This window comes from Tauraco erythrolophus, chromosome 2 (genome assembly GCF_009769465.1).
Source record: "Tauraco erythrolophus isolate bTauEry1 chromosome 2, bTauEry1.pri, whole genome shotgun sequence".
Classification (NCBI taxonomy): domain Eukaryota; kingdom Metazoa; phylum Chordata; class Aves; order Musophagiformes; family Musophagidae; genus Tauraco; species Tauraco erythrolophus.
Genome location: NC_141466.1, coordinates 54225712 through 54247140, shown reverse-complemented (window position 1 = coordinate 54247140; position 21429 = coordinate 54225712). Strand labels below are relative to the sequence as shown.

Sequence of the window (21429 nt, the reverse complement as noted above, 5' to 3'; positions counted from 1 at the left end):
GGGCAAATTAAGACCAAACCTTTTTACTCTCGAAGAGCAGCCACCCTGCTCCACCTCCACACCTCCCACATCAAGGTATGAGCTATTGCATAGCCATTTGCCAGGAAGGCAAGGGGAGTGATAGGGAGAGATCCTTCTCTCTGCAGATACCGTGCAGCTTCTTCCAGCCTGACGCTACACAGAAAGAGCAAACGACGGTCTGCTTTCCAGCAGATGGGTCACCCTTGGTGTTCTCACCCTGCTCACGAGTTTGCAGTGGCAAACTGGAGACAGTAACAGAAAGTAGGTCCCTCACCCTCCATTACCAGATAGGTGAATAGAGAGTGAGGCCAGACCAACAGCAGAGTGAAATGAAGACACAAAAGCAGCTCAGCATACAGCTGCGTGGGAGGCGAGAATTGCACATTCTGCAGCAAGCTGGCAAACAGGGTCTTCAAATAGTGTTTTCAGACATGCAAAAGGCACGCAGCCGCTGACCCACCATCAGCCTGGGAAGGCAAAGGGCTGCACCGACCTTGCTGAGCCCTGCGTGCCCAACTGCAGGTCGGAGAACAAAGCCGCTTCTTCCTTCCAACCATGCCAAACAGGTCCATCAATGAGCGCATTTCCAGCCTAACCCTTTACACAGGGCTTGTAGCTGCTAAGGTCTAGACTTTGAGTCTACTCATTCAGCCTCTTCTCTTTCTGTTCTGCCTCTTGATATGTCGATTCCTCTCCTTTCAGAGACCTTATCACCTATGTTAACAATTTAGATTTTTACCTCTGGCAGCTTGATTGCAGCAAAAACTTCACTTCCTGCTCACATAATTTCTGCTGCTCTAGATTTTCTGGTGGCAACATGCCACCACCTTGATAGCACAACAAATCGTTTCTGTTAGAGTCCCTTTCCTTGCGTCTCCTACTCAACAGAGATGACTGCTCCATTTTTTGGAAAGAAAAACAGACTGGATAATTGATATCTTTAAAAGTTTTCCATGTTTAAAAAAATCCACATGTGATAGACTACGGTCTATGTCTTCCTCTCTATCAGTAGGAATTTAACGAAGACAACTGCTCACCTAGTAGACGTTCGACTTGCAGAAGGTTTCCAATCCTTCACTTAGAGCTCTGCAGGGCAGGTGGTGGAGCCATTCAAGAGAACCACGAGCAGCAACCACAGCAGGCTGAGCTCTCAAGAACCAGGTCCTAGGCTGCATGCCTTGGCAAACTGCAATTTCAACTGTAGTGAGGTATTAGTGTTGCCATAACAACACTGCTGGCTCTTCCCTTTCGTCTCCATTTGCAGACATCAAGTGTGGATTAAAATGAAAATGCATACATTTTTAATGCCAGCACTTAGCACTTATAGAAAGTACTTTTCAAGCTGAATGAGCTTTGCCATCATTAATCATTAATGCGGTTAATTCTCTTCCTCAACCTGTTTGGGACCACTGCCAAAGCCCATTCGATTTGTTTCCCTTTCCTCACATCTTCCAAGGAATGACACAGTTCATCCCTGCCCTGAGCAGTGTCCAAAGCCTTCCTCTTCCCCTGATGTGGCACTGGCCCCCGCCTCCTCAAAACCAGCACAGTCAAGTGTACTACTTATGCTACACCTTCCGGGAACACAGATGCTGTCTTGAGGCCATGAAATATCACTGTAAGTTAGGTGGCGTATAAAACACCCTGTCCATTCAAGACTTCCTCGCTCCAGAGATTTCTTGGGTGGAGAAGGAGTAACTCAAAGTGGTTGCAAGAGAATCTGAAGCACAGGGTAGCAGTGGCTTCTCCTTAGATTGGACACAAGATGTGCCACTTGCGTCAGAAAATTTTAAACTGACTATAGTACTAGAAACACATCAGCATGCACAGTAGGATTAGGTACTCAGTTATATACTATGAAAAATTCAGTACAAAACAACTACAAAAAGACGACAAGTAAAGCATTGCTCATTTTCTATGCAGTTTGTAGTTGATCTCATGCTGGAAAAAATATCTTCATAGCCTTTCCATTAAGGCAATAAAGGGTATAGGGTGATGTGATATGATATGACATGATTTTTATATATGATATATATGATAGTCACATCGAACAACTTTCAAGATTAACTGTATTACATCATTTTTCCCAGAGAAAACAGGAGCTGAAATTAGGTACCTAAGGGCTGAGGTCTGAATATGGTCACAAGATATCCTTCTTGTTGTATACTGACCCATACAAAACCAATATGCTGAGAAGCATCTTTATTCTTCCCTTAATGGACATATGTTAATGGAAAGATACTTTTATTTGAAGCAATGCTTCTTCTAAATTCCACATTTTCCTTTCTTTAAAAAAAACCTCACTGTATTTCAGCAATTAAATGACTAAACATTATTTCAGTCAGGCATACTTGGAGATACTCTAAACCCATCAAAAACTGATGGTGGTTATTCTGTACCTTTCTGCTTATGTATATAGTCTGACATGATGAGGTCAGGGTAAGACTTGGCATTTCACAAAAAATACCTCTTTACTGAAATAAGTAGGTCATAAGAGGAAATGTTTCCTTCGCATTCAGTTTTGTACTTCATTTCTGTACTCTGACAATCTTCACCTGGAATAATGAAGGCCTGCCTAGGCAGCAAGAAGAGAGAACCAAGCGTGTAAATTTTTAGTGATTAGTCCAGCTACAGTAACAAACCATGTGTGTGCTCCTACTCCTTTCTCAATCCAGAACTAAAACACATCAGTTTATAACAATCATTAGGCAAGTTACTGTTTTACATCCTAGTGGCAACAAGTGAACAGGTGATTGCAGTAGCTTAGATTTCTGCCCAGCATGCATACTTTCAGCATACCAAATGATTGAGGAGATGAAAAGAACAATTATTATATGATGGCACTCTAGGACACTACTAAGGTTGTTTGGGTTCCTTAAATATACAGATCTATACCTTACATTCATTTTACAACTTCTTATATTTTTAAATTAAGAGGAGATTGTAAAATACTACCATATACGAATGTTAATACAGGGAATTCCATGAAAACTGCCATATAACTTTTGTGATTTCCCATAGACAAAGGAAAGCAAAGCACTGCACAACATATGTGTTCTATATAAACTATACACAGACTATGTAAACTATATATAAAAGCACACACATATATATATAAACCACATATGCTTTACATAAACTGCAGGTCAAGAGGCATCGCATGCCCCAATTGCTGCTGAAATCATCCAGAAGAAACTGGTTAGCTCCCCTGAGCATTACACCTGTATTTTTCCTTGTGCATGCAGACTCCTTGTGCATTCCTGTTCTGTCTTTCCTGCACATCACCATTGTCCTTTCTGGTGTCTGGACAACTTTTTCTTTCACCTGGTAATCTGAGAATCCTACTGTTGTTTGCTGTCCCCATGACAAAGGGCAGGAGCACATCTACCTTGAGGAGTTTTGGCCAAGATACATTCTTTCACAAGGACCAATGGAGAGCTCAACTCAGCAGCATTTTACTATCAGTTGTCTACATAAATTAGAAACACTTTTTTTGTCTCAGCTCCATAGATGGCTTATAAAGACATGACTTCCTCTCTGAAGCTGCCAAGCACAGTCTAATATTTAATGCAAGATGAGTTGTACTTCTAACCTTTGCACAGAGGATTGCACCACACAGAAAGGTATATCCATGACCATTGATGTGCTGCTGCTTTACAGCTGCACAGCATAAGATCAAAATACCCTGAGCATCAAAACGGTTATTTTTTGCATAATTTCCAAACTGTAACACATACTTTCACTCCGCTGCATTTAACTCTAACAAATCTGCACAGGTCATAGCAAAATCTCAACATAAAGAATTAAAATGTCTGGCTTTTAATTTTCTTTTAGGAGAATTCGAGCAACAATTATGTCTATTTCTGATGATAGTGCTTTGACATTACTTTCTGTTGACACCCAAAACCAAATAAAAGCCATCACAATTCATAAGAAGGAATCTGACTTTCATTGTTTCCATATGAGGCAACATATATCTACCGTCTACTTTGAGAGAAGAAATGTGTTCACTTGGTGCCTAAGGTAATTTTACAATGCAAAGCGCACATAATTAAAAACACTTGAAGATATTTTGGGGGAACATCTTCATTTTTTAAATAGAAGAGCACACCTTTTCAAAAAGTTTCAACAAATCTACTTTAAAGAACATGTTGCTACTATCGCAGGAGACAAATAATGTCTTTTCAAAATGTCACCTTTTATTTGAGAGTTAGGCAGGCAAAAAGATTATCCTGTATTATTTTCTCAACAGCTGCTAGGTGGATTTTGTCAAAATGCAGACTACTCTAATGCTGCAGATACAAGTGCCAAGTCATATGGGAAATTTTATAAATAAGTCTATGGATTTGGAAAGGCCAAAAAAACATGACAGGATTGCAGAGCCAAGGATATCATCACTGTATCATTTGATTTATTTCTTAAAACTTTAAATGTATTTTAATGCTGGCACTAGGCCACTGCCATCCCAAAACGAAATGTGCACTACATGCAAAAATCATCACATGCTGGTATTAGTAAAACACTTTAAAAAACCCCAAACTGCCACTGATAAAATTGAAAGGGAAAAAAGAAGAAATAAAAGGAAAGAAATCAAGCATTTAACACATTCTTAAAAAGAAAGGAAATGGTTTTGTGTTTTGGTTTTTTTTTTTTTTTTTTTACAATGCACTTAAAGGTGAATATTAAAGGTAGACAAAGGCAGTTGCTATTTTTCACAAATATTAACCAGATAAATAACCCTTCACCTCAGGCAAACAATCACTAAGAGTTCTACACCACACTTCAGGAACACAAGGAAGGACTAACATGCTTTTTCAACAAGGGAGATTTATTTTATTTTATTTTTAAAAGATTTATTCTAAAATTAGCAGGCCTAAGTTTCAGTGCAAAGAGAGGAAATGGAAAAATACTACTGGGAAGAAAGCTCAAATCAAACACGAAAATGTTTCCAAGTAAGATGATTATTAACATATAGACTAAACCTGAGGATGGTTTAGTCTATACGTTATGGATGAGGCCCTGAGCAACCTGATCTAGTTGGAGATATCCCTGTTCCTTGCAGGGGGGTTGGACTAGATGACCTTTGAAGGGACCTTCCAGCCCTAACCATTCTATGATTCTAAACTGCTGAAGTCCCACAAATTCTGTAACATGTGCAAACAAGGACTAGATGAGCTTCTAAAAACTTACATACATATATACACACATATATTTATATCAACTTGCATTCAGCCACATGAAGAGTCAAGAAACATTGGTTGGTATTTTATGATCCACATTACGTTTATCTACCCTGATGTCATTTGTAGAGATCCCTTTTGGCCGTACGTTCGAGGAAAGAATATGAAGAATACCAAAAAAAAAAATTGAGTGAGAAGCACTTATTTAGCAAACTTTTGTAGCTATAAACCTACAGTTTGGTCTACGGGCAGTTTTTGTGCTAAAAGAATACTAAGCCAAAGCTGAAACTTCATGTGATGAGGCTACACAGACAAACAAAACAACTGCAACAACTACTTTTGATAGTATTTTGTAATATTTTTCTTTACATTATTTAAAAATGAATACTGAGATGGTGATATCTTTTCTCTCCATAAGACAGTCTTGTCTTAAAGTCAAGGTTTTGTATGCTTTTGTGGCACGATTTTTATCTCTGCAACAAAACAAAGGATATCAAGAACAAATATGTAAGACTACTCTTGTTACTGCCTTCACATTTGTAGATTTGAAGTACTGCATGTCAAGATAAGTGATTGTTTCATCTCGCGATTTATTCTTAAGGATGATGAACCAGCTGCAGGGTTAATAAAAATCAGAATTTCTGACAGTGAAGATTTCAAACAACCATAGAATGGTTTGGGTTGGAAGGGACCTTAAAGATCATCTAGTTCCAACCCCCCTGCCATGGGCAGGGAAATCCTCCACTACACCAGGTTGCTCGAAGTCTTACCCAACCTGGCCTAAAACACTTCCAGGGATGGGCAGCCACAATTCCTCTGGGCAACCTGTTTCAGTGCCTCACCACTCTCAATGAAAAAAATTTCTTCCTTAGATCTAACCAAAATCTACCCTTTTTCAGTTTAAATCCATTGCCCCTTGTCCTACCACTACACGCCCTTGGAAAAAGTCCCTCTCCAGCTTTCCTGTAGGCCTCCTTCAGATACTGGAAGGCTGCAATAAGATCACCCCGGAGCCTTCTCTTCTCCAGGCTGAACAGCCCCAACTCGCTCAGCCTGTCTTCATAGCAGAGGTGCTCCAGCCCTTTGATCATCTTGATGGCCCTCCTCTGGACCCACTCCAGCAGCTCCATGTCCTTCTTGTGTTGGGGACTCCAGAGCTGAATGCAGTATTCCAGGTGGGATCTCACGAGAGCTGAGTAGAGGGGCAGAATCACTTCCCTCAACCTGCTGGCCATGCTCCTTTTGATGCAGCCCAGGATACGGTTGGCTTTCTGGGCTGCCAGCACACATTGCCAGCTCATGTTGAGCTTCTCATCCACCAGCACTCCCAAGTCCTTTTTCTCAGAGCTGCTCTCGATCCATTCTCCACGCAGCCTATACTTGTGATTGGGATTGCCCTGACCTACGTGCAGGACCTTGCACTTGGCCTTGTTGAACTTCATGAGGTTCTCACATAGGCCCACCTCTCCAGCCTGTCAAGGTCCCTCTGGATGGCATCCTTCCCCTCCAGCGTGTCCACAACACCACACAGCTTGGTATCATCTGCAAACTTGCTGAGGGTGCACTCGATCCCACTCTCCATGTCACCAACAAAGATGTTAAATAGCACTGGCCCCAGTACTGACCCCCTGAGGAACACCACTCGTCACTGGCCTCCACTTGGACATCAAGCCACTGACTGCAACTCTGAGTGCCACCATCCAGCCAATTCCTTATCCACCAAATGGTTCATCCTTCAAATTCATGTCTCTTCAATTTAGAGAAAAGAACATCAGGGGAATTCAGGCACCCCATGAGGACCAGGGCTCATGAACATGAGCTGCTCCTATCTGTCTATAGAGGGCCTCGTCCACTTGGTCTTCCTGATCAGGTGGCCTGTAGCAGACTCCCACTATAACATCACCTGTCCCTGCCCTCCCTTTAATCCTGACCCATAAACTTTCAGTCAGTTCCTCATCCATCCCCAGGCAGAGCTGCATGCGCTCCAGCTGGTCTTTGACATAGAGGGTGACATCTCCTCCTCACCTCCCCTGCCTGTCCTTCCTAGAGAGCCTATATGTTTCCATTCCAACACTGCAGGCACAGAAGCCATCCCACCACATCTCTGTGATGCTAACAACATCATAGCCCTGCCAGGCATGCACACATCTCTAACTCCTCTTGTTTATTTCTTTGAAAGCAGATTGTCTCTGAGAAGATGTCTGTATAAGCGCAAATGATCTATTAAAGTTCAAAGTAGTACCACAAATAGTAAACATCTGTCTACCATACATGTGTGTCTCAGATGTAGGTGGTTTGTGAGGTCGAGTATAGCTTGTGTTCTTGGATTTGGTCAGTACAGCTGACAGTGTATCTAATAAAGAAAAAAGATCACTGCCATGGTCATGTGTATGCCTCAACCAGCTTGAGAAATATTAGACTATGGCAAATATCCTTTGGGACACAGCAATCAATGGCTGTGAAAATCAAAAGCAGGATCAAGCAACAGGAACTACATGATCCTGAAAAACAAGTGCCTGTTTCCAGCTGAATGCCTTAATAGAGAAACAGAAGGCAACAAAGACCTACATTTGCCTTCTCTTTGAAATGGTACGTTGGTGGGTTTTTTTGAAGGCGTTTATATACACATTTATATGTGAGTGTGTACTTTAAAACACATAGAAGATGAACAATTTTTCTTCAGACAAATCTTCCACATCAGTAAATAGTCAGAAGAAAATGGCTAAAAGAGATGGCTAAATTCTAAACGCAAGAATAATATCTTGTGTTCATGCATATCTTCATCTTAGATGAGGTATTTCAAGTGGATGCAAATGCAAAAGTTTTTTTCATATTGAATTTTACCCCTCCATTACCTTGCAGAAGCTGCTTGTTCTCACTTATTCAGGGCTGCAACTGATAGAAACACACAGAGTAAACTTTACAAAAATAAATTTGTTTTCAAATGCCAAAATATGCAGGATGAAACTCAAACATTCAGGAGGCAAAAACAACAACAACAAAAAATTCAGTTTTCCCTTATATGGTTGTCCGAGAAAAGTTTATTCTATTTCAGATCAGAATGAGTATCTCTGAGTGGGAGGACAACACACCTGCAGCAAACAAAGGGCCTTTCACTTTCATATGGAAAACATTATGCAAACAAAAATGAACTAGTTTTCCCAACACCCAGATGAAGACAGATAATGTTAATCTCATTTAGTAACATAACAAAGAAGAGAGGAGAGCTGAAGCCTCTGAATCAAATTGAGTTTTCACTCAGGGTTCTGCAGTTCCCAACTGTACATTAATTGCTCTGTAAAGAGGTGACTATTATTTAAGCAGGGAGTTTTGTCATCACAGCACCTACAAGTCAAGTTAGAACCCAGTCAGCCATGTGAACTGCTATGAAAACACATCGTGATCTCTAACCATGAAGCTTCTACTGACACATCATGTGTCAAGATTAGCATCAATTCTCTGCTGAGGTTTGGAGGAAGTGAGCACAAGCAGCAAGCTCTGAGCTTTGGGAAACAGGAAAACATTACAGCTGCTAACAAGTACCCAAAGCTCTATAAAACCTCACTAACCACTAAGTCTTCCCCTCCCTCCTGTTTCAAAGCAAGCAGGGCATCTCTTGGTAGAGGTGAGGGATAATCCTGGCCTCAGCCTGGTGCTGCCCTGCTACAGCAGGTTTCCCTTAGTGTCGTGATTTAGGCCGACCTGGCAAATAAACTTCACACAGATGCTCTCTCACTCCTTCCCCAGTGAAATGGAGAGGAGAAAAATATAATAAAAGGACTGGGGGTCAAGAAAAGAACAGAGAAGGAGCACCGACTGACCATGGTCCCGGCCAAAACAGACTTGGCTTTCTTAAAGCAAAGCAATTTATTAACAGTTACTTAAAAGGAGAAAGGGAAAAAAAAACAGGTACTTGAGAGGATAAAAAGAAACAAAGCCAGATCTTAAAAATAACACTTCCTGCCCCCTGCCCCCCCCCCGCCCCCTTTCCTTTTCTTCCCAGCTCTACCTCCTCCCCCAGTGGCGCAGGAGGACAAGGAATGGGGGAGTGCAGGTCAGTTCATCCCATGTTGTTACTGACACTTCTTTTCTTAAAGGAGGAGTCCTTACACCCTTTTCCCTTGCTCCAGTGGATCCTCTACTCAAAAGGAAAAATCCACAGACTTCTCCAGAGTGAGTCCTACCCGCAGGATGCAATCTATCCCCATCGGATTGCTCCAGTGCAGGCTTTACCACAGTCTCGGATTCTTAGGGAGTTGTTGCCACTCACTCCAGTGTGGGTCGTCGCATGGACTTTAGATGCATCTCTACCTTTTCATGTGTCCCAACACGAGCATCCTCAGGCTCAGGCATCTCTTCTCCAATGTGAGCTTCTCCACAGGCTGCAAGCGGGTCTCTGCTCCACCGAGTCTGTCCTGGCTGCAGGGAGCCACCTGCCATCTCGCCACCGGTTGCAGGGGAAACTCAGCTCTGGCACACCTCATCCTGTTCCATCTTCACTGACCTAGTGTCAGTGTGGCTGTTTCTCTCAGATCTTAGCCCTCTCCGGGTGAACTCGGCCCAGTGGGCACCCCGGGAGCAGGGCACTCCCCAAGCAGCTCCGCCGACGCCATCCTCAGCGGGTGGCGCCAGTCCGGCATGGGCAGCCGCGTGGCCGGGAGCCAAGAAGCGGGGGCAGCAGCCCCCTCCCTTCTCTCCTCACCCCCTGGCAAAGCACCTTTTCCAGTTCTTTTGTCCCAGCTTACATAGGGCAATTCGCAGAGGCACCGATTGGCTCAACGCCGAGGGGGATGGGAGTTCAATCTGGTGGCCAGAACCAGGTCTGACCTGGTTCCAAAACCAGGGAAGTCATAGGGAGCAAATCCCCTCTCCTGCCACCAGAGCCCCTTTCCATCAAACCATCACACTTGGCAAGTAGGGACAAACCATGGCAGATAAGGAAGGCAGTCAAGTCCACCTGCTCCCATCCATGCTGCTTTTGGTAGCTGCCTTGCCCCAGGGGAAGCAGAAATTGATGCTGCCTCATTTGGAATGAGAGAACACTAAATAAATCATGCTTTTTCCTGTCTTTCAACTCAGAGGCCAGCAAAGCTCTAGGTGCTTCCAGTCAAAAGCATGACAACAAGAAAAAACAAACAACGAAAAAAAAGGCCTGCTGCCAGTTACAGGCAGGCTAATGATATTTGCCTTGCTGATCACAAGGTCTCCCCTTCCTTTCAGATCTTCAGCCTATGAAGAAGCTCAACTAGGGGAATGACTAGAATTAAGTAGACATGTATGAACATTCACGATTAGGCAAATGCAGTAATCCTGGTTGAAGGGGAATAGTGATTGCAGGAGAGTCTATCACTATCCCACTGGCGTGCTACTTGAGAGAGAATACACTTAGGTATGGACTTCAATCACAGTTCTACCAAACTCAGAAGGACACGTAAAGGACCAGGGAATGTTAATCAGCTGTCTCATGGGCTTAAGATAGAGTTTATGGGTAAGAATCAAAGTACAAGTGTCTACCAAATAGATATAAAATTGGCATAGCAGTATTAGTTTCAAACACAACAAAGCTGATCTACATGTCCACATCTAGCCAACAAGAAAACACAAACAAGCAGCAGAAGGTAGGTTTCAACATCAGTTCTGTTATTTTCTTTTTGATTGTGGGACTTCTCTCTCACAGATCTGAACAGCACTCTTTCCTTTCATTGGCAACAAGGTCGATTGAAGATGAACAATCAAAATACTTTTTGCCATCAAAGCCTCGCAGGCTTCATATTTCTTCTAGATATTTGCTTGCCTGGTCTGCCTACTTGATTCTTTTTTTTTTTTTTTAAATTTGAGAAAGGTAAGCAATGAATCCTCAGGTACCAGAATTATCAGCACTGAATAAAGTCTTGAAGAGGACTGAACAATCTAATGTGAAGCCAAGGAGAGCTTAGCCTGTCTTGAGTAAGAGCAGTGGTATCACTGTACTTGCAACATATTATTTGGCACTTCTATGCATATGTTTTTATACATAAAACTAAAATATGTACACACATATACATGTAATCCTGAATCACAACACATTTCAGCAACTAACTGATGGACTTCCATCCCAGAACATCAACAGGGAAAAAAAAAAAAATCATAGAATGGTTAAGGTTGGAAGGGACCTCAAAGATCATCTAGTTCCAACCCCCCTGCCATGGGCAGGGAAATCCTCCACTACACCAGGTTGCCCAAAGCCTCATCCAACCTGGCCTTGAACACCTCCAGGGATGGGGCATCCACAACTTCTCTGGGCAACCTGTTCCAGTACCTCACCACCCTCAATGTAAAGAATTTCTTTCTTATATCTAACCTAAATCTCCCCTCTTTCAGTTTAAAGCCATTGCCCCTTGTCCTATCACTACACACCCTTGTAAAAAGTCCCTCTCCAGCTTTTCTGTAAGCCCCCTTTAGGTACTGGAAAGCTGCTATAAGATCACCCCGGAGCCTTCTTTTCTCCAGGCTGAACAGCCCCAACTCGCTCAGCCTGTCTTCATAGCAGAGGTGCTCCAGCCCTCTGATCATCTTCATGGCCCTTCTCTGGACTTGTTCCAGTAGCTCCATGTCCTTCTTGTGTTGGGGACTCCAGAGCTGAACACAGTATTCCAGGTGGGGTGTCACGAGAGCAGAGTAGAGGGGCAGAATCACTTCCCTTGACCTGCTGGCCACACTCCTTTTGATACAGCCCAGGATACGGTTGGCTTTCTGGGCTGCCAGCGCACGTTGCCAGCTCATGTTGAGCTTCTCATCCACCAGCACTCCCAAGTCCTTTTCCTCAGGGCTGCTCTCAATCCATTCTCCGCCCAGCCTGTACTTGTGCATGGGATTGCCCTGACCCACGTGCAGGACCTTGCACTTGGCCTTGTTGAACTTCATGAGGTTCTCACAGGCCCATCTCTCCAGCCTGTCAAGGTCCCTCTGGATGGCATCCCTTCCCTCCAGCGTGTCCACAACACCACACAACTTGGTGTCATCACAACACCACACAACTTGTAATTGTAAAAAAACCAAACTTGTAATTTTAGTCCTTATACAACTGGTAACACACCAAGAGAACATCCTGTCCTTTAAGACACATGAGAATTTCATCATAGATTACAAAATGGTCAGAATTGCACGCAGGAATTGGACTAAAATTGCTTCCTCCTTATCTCCCCTCACCCCCAAAAAAGCAAAGACTAAGTAATACCTGAAAAATCTTGATGCAGTAACTAATACAAAACAAAATTAAACAGAACGAAAAGAGTGATGCTTTGTTTGCCTTACTCTCCCTTTCCTTCTGTAAGGAGATAAGTGTCATAAGGAAAGCTTTCTGAAGAAAACATGCAAAAATCAATTACTCATCCTGGGGCAAGCAACTGCCAAGTAACTATCTTGAAATTTAAGGCTACTACTACTGCATGCTATTAAATGACTTTTTCCTACTTAAATAAGAAGCAAGACGTTTAAGCATTTTGATCCAAAATTTGAAACACACACTTAAGATCAGCCCTGTTGCTGATATGATTCCAAAGGGAAAGGGATATTAGTTTGCCCCTTGACAATACTCGGAAAAACAACCAAACAAAAAGCCAACGGCAGATAGCTTATTTTCCTTTCTACTCTCCCGACTTTTGTTCCTCTGGTACCTTGAGCAATCCAACAAAGGATACATTCCTAATGGATGAGATATACAAAACTTGAGAGAGCTCAAAGCATTGTGTGTGCATTAACGATCATAACAATAAAAACCATAATGGAGTATTGTACCAATAGCCACAACTGGCAAAATAATACGATGGGAAATTGTAGCGTCTATGCCTTATCAGCAGAGGAGCGGCAGTCTGCGCTATTCAATCCATGCACAGCTCTGCCAAAGAGCAAAAGGAAACAGTGTCCCTATTCTGTCTTTCTGAATAGCAATGTTGTGTTACTGTGTAAGTGTCAGGAAGAGACAATCCCTCACGAAATCTTTGCCACGGCACTTCTATGGTTATAAGGAGTGAAGACTTGCAGACAGAAATATAGGATTGAGAAATCCGCACGTTGGTCTAAATTCTGCCTACTTACCTGTAGCACTGCACTTGAAAGATCTCTTCGTAATAAATACTCACGCTGTCTCAGCTTGCTGTGATTTAGACAGAAGAGCTAGAGCTAAGAGCAAGAGCTACAACAAAAATAGTTCTCACTCGTAACAGACATCCCTTTTTCTTTTTTGCTCATATCACTGTAGAGGCCATCAGTTACCTCAGATCATTTACATAAAAGCAAGAAGTCAGAACAAAATCATATATTGGTCCATCAAGACCAAAATAGAGACGGTCAGGTATTTCTCCAATTGTATTTCTGCTTATCCTAGTATAATATACTGGATCTACTGTATGTAGACTCCATCCAAAGTCTTGAGTCAAAAGGATTTTTTTTTTTCCTGTTAGTTTTCAATAACTTTAATTTGGCTATTTTCAAAACACAGTTCATATTGAGGACTGCAATAATGATTTCAAGGAACACGAATTTTCTGGAAATGATCACTGGAGGAACACCAGTCAAGGAATCAGTGCATAACTGTCACACTCTTCCTTAACCATTGCCAATGGGCTCAACAGTCTTGCCTGACTCATTACAGGAGTATTTTCTTAAGCAATTTATTAATCTGCAGGCTGTCCACAAGGTAGAGATAGAGGCTTTGGGTTTCATTCATGCTGAATTCTTGGGCTGTAACAGGTTTATAGCTATTGCCTCTGGTAATTATTGGGATTGATTTTTGTTTCTTTCCCCACCACCATCAATGAAAGAAAGGGTAATATTCTTTCCTCTTAATTCATGGAAAAACTTTAGGGTAAATAATTTTTTCAGGGCACTCAAATGTCACTGTAGTGAAGCTCATAGAAATGGCAGACGAGAGGCAGAGAAGGTATGCTGATTTGCTTAAACAGGACAAAGCTGAATGAACTATTCAAGACAATCAAACACAAGTAGTAAAAATGGACTAGAGATTCCACCTGAATAGAGTTCGACATAAGAACCCAGAGTCACCACAGTAAGTTTACTTATGCCAGGTTCTAAGAACAGGTTATCAGCAAAGGTTCCATCTTTAATATCTGTTAACAGGTTACATCTTTCAAAACAGCGGTAAGAGTCAGTAACAGTATTCTACCAAGATGAAACGGAGGACTAGTGATGGCAGCAGAAGTCAGAAGGAAAAAGGTGGAGAGGAAAAGATATATCTGGTAACTTAACCTTTCTGCAGCCACTTAAATGTTACTGAAAAGTGAAATTAAAATATTCTCCACATCCAGGCAACAGGGAGAGGCACAGAAAACTCAGCTGTAAATACTAGAGCTATCCGTTGTGCAGGAGAGACCAGTTTTCATGAAGCCTGTTAGTCTGTTTTCCAGGAAGCTTTTACCTACTTTTGCAGGCTTCAAACACTTCTTTCAAAGCGCATAACAAAGCAATACTTATTTTTTTAATTGGACAGGCACAGTGTTAGCACCACACTGTACCTGTTTACCTGCTTGTGTACTAACCTTCTCTTTTCCCATGGAACATCAACATTTAAGCTGGTTGTGACAACGTGGAATTTTTAGAATATTTCACATATTAGAAACTGAGCTGTTTGCATTGCTTCTTTTTTGCTGTTTTCACTAAGCAATAAAAAGGAGCTGTTTGTTGTTGGCAACCTCCTATAGCTTCTCAATAACCACCAGAAAAGAATTCTATTCTAAAACTGGTAATATTTCCATGAAGAAAAATAAAAGATAGAAAAGACTACTTAAGAAAATCCTTGCTGTTTGCCATTAAAAAAAACCTCAAACCGAACTTCATTGAAAAGGACTTTCAAATTAAAAATAACCTGATCTTGTTTCTGAACCTAGTATTTCTAAAGAGTTTGCGACATGGTGTTAAAGTCTTTGAGCATGTACCCCAGAAGTTATATTCTTACTGATGTTACTGTAATTTTTCCACTGCTGAACCATCATTACAAGGTCTTTTTCGTGTACCTGCACCCATTGCAAAATTAAAGGATCTAACAGTTTAATTCCAAATCATTAGAGATGGAAAACTGCTACTACTTTTGTTTCTCTGTTTGTAACTAGCAATACCAATTTACTGTAATGATAATCTTTGCTACACACTACACTTATGTTCACCAAAAAGCATTTTGCACTTGCAAGATTCTTGTTATTCTAGGCACACATTTGTGCAATATGGTAATGAAAACCTGTTACATGATTGTAATTATGATAGAGTGAAATTAAAATCTATAATATATTAAATACTCTTCTAGTTACAAGTGTGCGCATGGCTCTGTTCCAGAAAGACTTGGGGCTACAGTTAAAAAAAAAACACCGTAAAAACCAACAAACAAAACACCCTCAAATCCAAGCTAAAGGGTACAAGATAAAAGGGAAAATGTGAATAACCTTGCTAAAGAGGTAGCTGTACACAGCAGTATATGGAAACGCTGAGTAAAAACCTTTTTTCTAAACAGGAAAACAGAGCACTTTACTTGCTAGCATTTGTGTCAAGTAAACAGCAACAGTATTTATTTCCATTGCAGCATCAACACTTCAGGGTGAAACCCACTCAGCTGAAACACACATGATTTCTGCAGTTAAAATTGTGCGGTTTTTTTATGCCTAATAAAAAAAAGCAAACTCACCAGGGTACAGAAGATGCATTGGCATTGTGCTATTGTTGTCATCTGCTCCACGGGATATTCGCCAAGGCAGAGCTTGCAGGACACTAATGGGTCAAGTACCAAGTCCCAGGTAGGCCTGTATCTTGCTGTAGTCATTGCAGAGCAGTCTGAAAAACAGCACAGAAGATATTCCATCATTTCCCTATATTGATACTAAGTACATTTCTGCCACTGAAAATCTCATTGCCAGCTGCTACCTGTTAGTTATTTGAGAAAAACAACCCTAAAACCAGCAATGGTTAATTTGATAGCATCAGCAATTGCAGGAGGCTATACATGCCTGCCTGACAGAACATGCATATAGCAAGCAGAAGGAAAAAAAAAATAAATACACTGACAATATGAAAGCAATCAGGAAATATCCTTAGGTCAGACTATTGTCTGATATTATACATGCAAAAACCTCATTCTCAGTTCCTGCCATTTCCCCCAATAGTTACAAGATTGCTTTCACCAACATTGATTGCCCATCACTTAAAACACATCCCTTAACCCCCACAACTCCCGCTACCCAGGCAAGACTCACAAGGTCTCTTACGAACTACGCATCTATTACGCCCGTTTTCCAGACCAAGGATACTGCAACTCAGAGCCAGGTATTTTTGTTCCCAAGAACATGACAGATCGATCAGTTTGCTAAGTTAATTTTAGAAAGAATGGTGAATATTCTGAGCATCCTCAGAGTTTCTTAGTCTGCATTTTTCTCCCAACCCTTGCTAAATGCCAAGAGCAAAACTTCGTTGCAGCAACAACCAACTGGGGCAAATAAGAACACAAAACGTGAGCTATAAAAAGAGGCTGTAATACCTATATATCACGTTCAAGACAGCAATAGGATAGGACCACGCAGTGCATCTTTATCCTAGGCTTCAGGGCCCAGATGGAGAGTTGTCAAATGACTAACCAAAAAGAAAATAAACCTCACACATAACAAATGTATTCCCACAAAGAGGAAAGCTAATTTACAAGTTACACACATGGGGGGGAAAAAAAACCAAAACAAAACAAAGAAACACTCTAGATGTTTGGGAGATTGTGTAACTTATGTAGTATATCCAGTCTTAACACTTTATTTACTAGTATTGTTTTTTCACTGTGACATTGACATTCCAAGTGTGGGAAATTCACATCGCAAGGCTGCTGGAAGGTCCGCATTACCTTGCCTCCCTCCTTCTCAAAATTAGCTGGTTCCTTACTTTGCCCACACTGGAAGTTACATTACTTCAATCATGATTACAAGGTTTTTTTGTTTGGTTGATGGCATTTTTTCCCATTCACACTTACAGGAACTTCTTAGGAAGTTCACAGATAATGACTTATATCTAAGACCTCCAGAACTGCAACAAATTAATCCTTACTGGACTAGGTTTAGATAGACATTGAAGCAAAACATGCTTTTTGCCCCTGAACACATCACATGGAGAGTTCAAAGAAGTGTTTGCAAAGTCCGAGTCTTTGAAATTCAATTAATTGCAGACGTGACTCCTCCAAGGTCTCTAAATTCTCTGAAACGAAGTGAAGATTTTACCTTAGCCCTCCATTCGGTCTAGCTCATTAGAAGATGCCCTTTAAGTTACATAAAGGACATCAAAAGAGCAGACTAGTCATTTCTAGTGCAGCCATCAGGGAGGAGAAGGGGAGAGAAGATTAAACAATCCCTTTTCCAGGGATGCACTGGATCACTTCCTCCGAAAGCCCCACCATAAACGCCACACCGTTTCAAAGGAAAAAGATGAAATATTCCTACAGAACGGCACATGAATAACGGCTCTACATCACCAAATAGGACTGTGCTGTGCAGTCCTTCCTGAGACTTTGATGCCTGATATGGTGAAATGAATGAAAGCCCAAGATTTTTAAGGCTATTAGACTGCTTCTTTACCGTCAATTGCCACTACTTTCTCATTTAAAAGAAAATATCAGCAAAAATAATTTGTCTTCCCAAGTTTGGTTTATCTGACATTTGCAGATAGACTCAAAATATTTAAGAAGCAGTGATCAAATACACCTGAACTAACTCTGTTTGCTATTAGTTTGAGTGTCCTTCGCTTGTCCTGCCCAGTGTATTGCACCTATGTTCCTTATTCATAGATTTCAATCATAGATTTCTAGGTTGGAAAAGACCTTAGAGATCATCGAGTCCAACCATCCCTAATCCCCATTAAACCATATCCTCAAGTAGATCATCCACCCTATTCTTAAACACATCCAGGGATGGGGACTCAACCACCTCCCTGGGCAGCCTATTCCAGTGGCTGACAACCCTTTCAGAGAAGAAATACTTCCTAACATCCAACCTGAATCTCCCCTGACTAAGCTTATGCCCGTTTCCCCTTGTTCTATCACCCATCACTAATGTAAAGAGCCCTTCCCCCACCTCCCCACCATCTTTTCTCAAGTATTTATAGGCCGTAATCAGGTCTCCCCTCAGCCTCCTCTTCTCCAGGCTAAACAGCCCCAACTCCCTCAGCCGCTCCTCATAAGTGGCTGAGGCAAGCAGATGAAACTACCAGATGAACAATGAAGAGGGATAAATTTAAGCTAAGGATGCCCTTGAATACATCAGGCAGACCAAAATTCTAGCAAGTTTTATGGCGAAGATGTAAAACCTGACAATTCAGACTAAAAGTTTGCCAAATATATTCATACAGTTCAATCCAGACAAAAAAAGAAATTTATATATTCAATGTGGTTCAATAAGTGATGAAAAAGGGGAAAATATTAATTTTTCAGCTTCAAGGCTTACACTTGTTCCATAGGATTTTCAACAAAGGCTTATTGATGTCACTGTGGAACTCTCTCTGCAGCACAACTATACTGCAGTTAACACCTCACTGGGAAATATTTCTCCTTTTGGTCTTCTCCGGCACAGCAAGAGTGAATCAAAGTGAAGCTTCTTTCAAGCTGGCATCCAGCAGGCCAGCAGGAACTGGCTGCCCAATATAGTTGGCATGTAATCCACGACTTGAACTCAGCCATGGTGGAAACAGAAAGTAAAATCTGAATGCAGCCTTAAATGGTAGCAGAGCCATTCCTGCTCACCTCTCCTTGCCAAACACCTCCTTTCAATAATGAAATCTTACATTCACTACAAGGCAGAGGGGAATACCTGTTATCACCAGTGGCATTAAAGCAAGGATCAAACGATCTGCCACCTAGCCTTGCAAAGCATATAGAGAAAGTTACCAGATGCCAGTGGAATGTCTTTGCTGGGTATCCCTGTACAGGAACATAGGGAATGAAGATTTCCAAAGCACCGACTAGATGTTACTTCACTATCATTTGGCACAATGTTGCTACTAAATAATACTTCTGTGTTTACATCATGATGCTTAAGAAACTTTTTTTTTAAAAAAAATAACCCTGATAAGAGAGCAGAGAGAAAACTATCTTCTGTGAAAATCAGATTAAGACTCCTACTGTTCCACAGCTGTGGTCTCTCACGGCTTCAGATTGTATTCTCATGCTTTCTAGTGATGTGCAATGCTTCAGGGAGAATGCAAACGAACAGCAAGAAGAAAGAAGAGGCAACTGAAAGGAGCTCTAGAGGAACAAAATATTGAAAAACAGGCACTGGTGGGCCCCTGTGCTGAGGACCACCAGTTAGAGGACCAGCTGGTAAAAAATTCTGCCTCATGGTTTGGCCATCTGCTAGGAGGCCCCAGAAAACACAGCTACTAAACTTACAGAACTACAGTCTGATCCACCTACTGAACAGATCTTATCCCAATAAATATTTAGTTCATTAGTGACTTACCAAACTCAATATAAACATCAAAGCTTCACAGGCCCTAAAGACACACATCAGACTTGTGAGCAGATGCCTAAAGGCATCACATCAGACTTGTGAGCAGAAAACCAGAAGAGAAGCTGGTCAACAGCGTAGACTCCAAACTCTACTGCAACCAAGGTCAGTCCTATTTACATATTTTTGCAGACTGTGGTCTATATCTGGTATTACTAAATTTGTAAGAAACTTGGTAACGTGATTCTATGATGCTACTACGGCACATTATTTTCTAGGACAGCGTCCCAAAGCAAGCTAGGAGTAGGAAACAGCTTTAGTAATCATTTGTTCAGAGCAGTCTTTTCTTAAATAATCAGCAACCTGACTAATGACTACTTAATTCTGCAAACATTCATGTCAACACAAAAAGAACTACTGCATAAGGAGACAGAAGTGACTGAAGCCATATAACAACATGTTAATATATTTTAAACATGACACACATTCTGGGAGATGAATATGGAAGGGAAAGGAACCTTTCATTATTTCTGCACAATTAATGAATTAAGTGAACACAGACTGGATTTTTGAACACCTACACATACTACATTTTCAAGTGAGAACAAATGACTGACTTGATCTCTGGTAAGTCAATTCTTTCTTTCCAGGCTTCAAGAAGTTGCAGAAAACAGCGGAACAGAAATATTGTGAAAACTTCTGCGAAAAACTCTGTGAAAGCATGAAATAATGCAGCCTTCTTCCATGCAAGTCATTCAAGAAATCAAACAGTACGATTTTTCTCATTGCATTGTAATCAAGTATTTCATGGCACTGTACAGCCAAGCTGCATTTGCATCGTCAACGTTTCACAGATACATGACCAGCTATGTAAGAAAAAAGCAATGAGAAAACACGGTTGAATAAAGTAGTCATACACAGCACACTAAGTGGTGGGTCTTTTTCATCAAGCAAGACTCAAAACAGAGCTTTCAACAGAATCTAAATTTTGTCTTTAGATCAAGGATGGGTTTAACTTAGAAATTAAGGGCTTCAGTCGTCTCTCCTACCAGACAGCTAGTTAATCAGGTACACTTAAGTCATCTGCCTTAAGGAGTTATTCTTAATCAGAACTTACTGACATGATGGAAAACAGCTCTTTTAGAAGTCAAAGGAAGGGATTTAAATGGAATTTAAAATTGGTTCTCATTCTTGTTGTCCCTCTTTGTCAACTCTAGTTAAAATAATCCAGGCTACTAGATGAAATCAAACGTCTGCTATAGTACAGTTTTAGTTTTGTGTATACATATTCATATATATATAAATAAGGGTGTGTGTGTATATATAATTTCAAATATAAAATATATAAAAATATAAATCTATAGAAATTTCTCCAGATTTTTTACATATGTGGAAAAAAAAATGCACATTTCTGAAGCAGAGTCATCTGCAGAAAGGCTACTACATTGTACTCTGGAACTGGCACTGCCTGTCACACCTATTAAGTGAATATTTTGACTCTGACCTAAACAATTCTGAGCCTTCCCATGTAGCCACAGCTGTAGCTCACTGCAAGCGATTCGATAGCTCTCCCCAAGTCAGCAGGGACTAGTTTACACGATCAAGGTTGGTGGCTGAAGGTGTTCAGCAAAGTCCCGCAACTTGGATTATCAATTAGAGTTTGAACTTCATGTCATTTTTCTCTGTTCCTAGGCTCTTTCAAGGATCCTTGGAAGGGTTATATGGGTAGAGAAATATGAATGAAGCCTGCATAACTTAATTGACTAGTTGGC

General features: G+C 41.2%; 1 protein-coding gene across 1 annotated transcript in view; it reads right to left on the bottom strand.

The window, feature by feature from the left end:
- RNF144A (ring finger protein 144A) overlaps positions 1-21429 on the bottom strand; it is a 50968-nt gene that overhangs the window by 10980 nt on the left and 18559 nt on the right. Inside the window, exon 2 of the mRNA XM_086608367.1 lies at positions 15874-16019. Coding sequence (XP_086464493.1) covers positions 15874-16008 — 135 coding nt within the window. The 5' untranslated portion in view covers positions 16009-16019. The remainder of the gene's footprint in view (positions 1-15873; positions 16020-21429) is intronic.